Source organism: Palaemon carinicauda, chromosome 20 (assembly GCF_036898095.1).
Source record: "Palaemon carinicauda isolate YSFRI2023 chromosome 20, ASM3689809v2, whole genome shotgun sequence".
Lineage (NCBI taxonomy): Eukaryota > Metazoa > Arthropoda > Malacostraca > Decapoda > Palaemonidae > Palaemon > Palaemon carinicauda.
Genome location: NC_090744.1, coordinates 117,757,203 through 117,762,202, shown reverse-complemented (window position 1 = coordinate 117,762,202; position 5,000 = coordinate 117,757,203). Strand labels below are relative to the sequence as shown.

The following is a 5,000-nucleotide window of genomic DNA, read 5'->3' as shown; positions in this document are numbered from 1 at the left end:
TAACAATTTTAATAATAACAACACCACCAACAACAATAATAATAATAATAATAATAATAATAATAATAATAATAATAATAATAATAATAATTGAAATTAATAATAATAATAATAATAATAATAATAATAATAATAATAACAATAACAACAATAATAATAATAATAATAATAATAATAATAATAACAATAATATTACTATTATTATTAATAACGTTAATAATAATAATAATAATGATAATAATAATAATAATAATAATAATAATAATGCATCCTTTCAAACGTTTATGTTTATTTTATGAACTACATATTTCACGAAATAAAGAAGATTGGTAAATTAGGGAGATAATAAAATATTGGTTATATATCCATCTATTAAATTTTTTTTAATAAATCATGCTGAATACAGAGCAAAAAATTATGAACCTTTTTTTTATAGTCACATATATTTTACATATTCTAAATTTTACGAGATCAATGACCATGAAATATGAAATTGACAGCATTTTCTTTCCTATATGATAAATAGTGTCTGACTATATATATATAAATATATATATATATATATATATATATATATATATATATATATATATATATATTTATAAATAATATATGTGTGAGATCAGTATAATCACTATATATATATATATATATATATATATATATATATATATATATATATATAACCTGTCACGCTCATCGGGGAGAGCAAGTACTCATACCCTGGTGAGAGGAGGTACTCCGACAAGTAAACTCGGAACCACACTCTACCACAAATTGCCGAACCATTGGGTTGTAGTTAGAAAAGGGCAAGAGGGTGAGAAGGGTTGGATCTTTTTACGTCTTTTTTGACGGATCGCGTACACTAGTAATAACATAACAAAGCCTCTTGTTATTCCAAAAATGGAAATCAACAATAGCAAGGCGTCCCGAATACGGTGTCAGGCCCTTCACTCATTTCCATATCCCCTTTAACCCTTCAGAAAGAGTTAGTAAATGCGGCACGGGGATGCGCCAGTGTTGTATTTTCGTCTTCCCGCAGGAGATACAGTAGTATTGTATCTTTATTAGTGCTGTATTTTCAGTAATGCTGTATTATCATTAGTAATGTATTTTCAATAGTACTGTATTTTCGTCGCACAGCAAGTGCTAAAGTAGTAATGTATTTTCGTCTTCCTGGGATAATACAGTAGTACTGTATTTTCAGACTGCATTTTCGTCCTCCCGTAGGTGATGCAGTTGTGCTGTATTTTCACCTCCACGCTGGTGATACAGTAGTACAGTATTTTCGTCCTCAAGCGGGTGATACAGTTGTACTATATTTTCGTCCTCGTGCGGGTGATACAGTAGTACTGTATTTTCACCTACCCACAGGTGATACAGTAGTATTGCATTCTCAATAGTAGTGTATTTTCATGTTCCATGAGAGATACCGTAGTACTGTATAATCTTCCAGAAGGTTATACAGAAGTATTGTATTTTCAGTTGTACTATATTTTCAGTACGACCGTATTTTCGTCTTCCAGCATGTGATACAGAAGTACTGTATTTTCACTAGTACTACAGTATAATATCAGTAGTACTGTATTTCGTCTTCCTGTGGATGATACAGTAGTACTGTATTTTCGCCTTCCTGCAAGAGACAATATTATCCTACTGTATTTTCAGTAGTACTGTATTTTCGTGTTCAGCAGGAGATACATTAATACTGTATTTCATCTTCCAGGGGGTGATACAGGAGAACTGTATTTTCGGTTGTACTGTATTTCCATCTTCCCATTGTGATACATTAGTAGTTTTTTATATTCCAGGGGGTGATACAAAAAATACTGTATTTTCAGTAGTACTATACTATCAGTATCACTGTATAACCTTCCAGAAGGTTATACAGAAGTACTGTATTTTCAGTAGTACTGTATTTTCAATAGTGCTGTATTTTCGTCTTCCCCAGGGTGATACATTAATACTGTATTCCCATCTTCCCACACGGGGAATGTCAAACGACAAAAGTACTCTTTGAAGGTTCATTACAATATACATTTGAATGAATAACATTACTTTCTTAATTAACATATGTAACTGTAAAATGAAATGGGAATTTTGGATAGTAGATTATACTCTACTAAAGTGTTCTTTTGACTACCTAGGAAAATATTCATTTGAATGCATACTGTTCAATATTTGCATAAAAAAAAAAAAAAAAAAACGGTATATGCCTGGCAACATTTATTCCAGGATTCTTACCGTTTTAAAATTCGGATATATTGACGTAAAGGAGTGATATTACGGTCATCAACAGCTAAAAGATAATAACAAAGTATGATAAAATTACGGTCGCCTGTATTTTACTGAAATACGGTTGAAAACTCGATTTTTACAGACATTTTCAGATTAAAATTACAGTTTTTTTTCTAACAGTACAGTACTTCAGTCTGACATCTATTCCAGGATTTTGGTAGTTTTAAAAATGGATATATTGACGCAAATGAGTGATATTACAGTCACCAACTCGTAAAAAAATAATAACATAGTGAGGCACAATTACGGTCGCCTGTATTTTACTGAAATACGGTTGAGAACTATATTTTCACGAAGAATTTACGATTAAAATTACTTTTTTTTTTTTTTTAACAGTGTAGTACTTTAGTCTCGCTCTAAATATTCTTCTGTGAAATGCTGTAGGTATTATGAATAGGCTTTAAAATAATCATTTTGGGGAAACAGAATTCCAAGAATTTTCGTCAAAATTATACGTATCTAGAACTATGGGGGTGATAAGTTCTCTTTGTATAATTTACAAAATATTCGTTTGAGTGGATAAGACAATTTTGTTATTAATAGAAATATGCAATATATTTGAATTAACAGTTTATATGAATTAACATTTCTATTTTCAAACTTACGACGGATGAATAAAAAAAAATGACATTACATAAGTAGAACTACGGGATAATAAGTTCTCTTTGAATTGTTAACAAAATATACATTTTCTGGATTATAAGATAATTTTGTTAGTAATACAAATATTCAGTTTATTTGAATTAACTTTTCCATTTTCAAACTTATGGATATATAAAAAGAAGCATTGCATAACTAGAACTACGGGATAATAGGTTCTCTTTGAAAAGTTAACAAAATATTCGTTGGAGTGTATTATAATAAGATAATTTTATTAGTAATAGAAATATGCAATGTATTTAAATTTATTAATTTATTTATTTTTTTTCATTTAGATAACTTAGGGATAATTATGAAGAGGCATTAGATAACGGAATATCTCGATTTGCGTATAGCCCTATGCATCTATGAATAATAAATATTCATTTAAAAATTTTCAGTGTATTAATCAATGTAAATACATTCCCGGCTTGTATCTACAGTATATTCAGATATATCTAGCTAGGATAACTTACGGATAATTATGAAGAGGCATTACATAACGGAATATCTTGATTTGCGTATAGCCCTATGCATCTATGAATAATAAATATTTATTTTAAAATTTTCAATGTATTCATTAATGTAAATACATTCTCGGCTTGTATCTACAGTAATTTCAGATATATCTAGCTAAGCTCTACCTGAAAATATATAAGAATATTCATGAAAGTTAACTATACTTCAAACTAGCCTATTTCATTTAAAGAATGCTACATATCTATCAAAATCAGCATACAAATTTCATTCAATTATTTCAACCTATTCAAACTACTAACTCCTAATGAAGCTATGATTAAACATCGTAGTAATTATGTAAATTAATTAGAGTTATCTTACATAGATACAGTCGTGAAATCAATACATTTTGAATAGCAACTTAGATATCTACAAAGGTTTCCCCACGAGAGTAATTTGTAATATTAATGAAGTCATTTTTTGAATAAATTAAATAAGGACGCTATGGAGATTTTGTATTATTATAATTGTTTTTTTGAATAGTGAATTGCATAAAGAACATTTTTAATTTAAATGGATTTGATATGAATCTGTCTCGCATGGCTCTTGATACTTGTAATCACATCAAATAGTGAATAATCAAATAGTGAATAATAACAGGTACAAATGTAACCTAAGTAATATTTACACTACTATAATTATAATCTAAATTCCAGAAGATAAAAATAAAACGTCAATTGCTATATATAATTATATATATATATATATATATATATATGTGTGTGTGTGTGTGTGTGTATATATATACATATACATATATATATATATATATATATATATATATATATGTGTGTATATATATATATATATATACACACATATTTATATATATATATATATATATATATGTGTGTGTGTGTACATATATATATAGATAGATAATAGATAGATGTATCAATAATTTGATAAACACAAATATAAATAAATATATAAATATTTAAACACTGTTGAAAAAAATTCTGGTATTAAAAAAAAAATAACTTCATTATCATTGTTCTTATCTAGTCACATTATGTCGAAAAAAAAATCACAGCCGAGAGCAAAAAATATCTCATAATAATAAAAATCTCTCTCGTATCTGAAATGGGCGGTGCTCAGCCGTATACCTCTCGAGGCATGTCTCAATGTTTTTTTCTCCTCTCTGATTGGTCAGCTCTCGGGGGATTCTTGCAACGGGATTGGGCGAGACGCGTCTACAGGTAGACTGGGTGACGAGAGAAGATACTGGTGTCTACCATTGCATCGCGTCCAGTGTCGTTTCGACTTCACAACCAGTCCCGTCGTTAATCATCGTTAATCGTAAGTATGAGAGTGTTTGAAGCATTGAATATTCTCGTTAATCAGTTGTAAATAAGTGCATTCATTAAGTTGGGTTTATTAATATCGTTAATCTTCGTTTGTCAGTTACTAATAGGATATAAATTTCATCATTTTTAAGATTAATCAAACTCTATGACAATAAGGGCTTCATTAATCATCGTAAATAATCATTATGATAGAGAAGTTTTGGTGCAATATTCTTTCATTAATCAGTTGAAAAAAAA

General features: G+C 28.5%; 1 protein-coding gene across 1 annotated transcript in view; it reads left to right on the top strand.

The window, feature by feature from the left end:
* LOC137614430 (nephrin-like) overlaps positions 1–5,000 on the top strand; it is a 395,945-nt gene that overhangs the window by 359,751 nt on the left and 31,194 nt on the right. Inside the window, exon 17 of the mRNA XM_068344246.1 lies at positions 4,610–4,755. Coding sequence (XP_068200347.1) covers positions 4,610–4,755 — 146 coding nt within the window. The remainder of the gene's footprint in view (positions 1–4,609; positions 4,756–5,000) is intronic.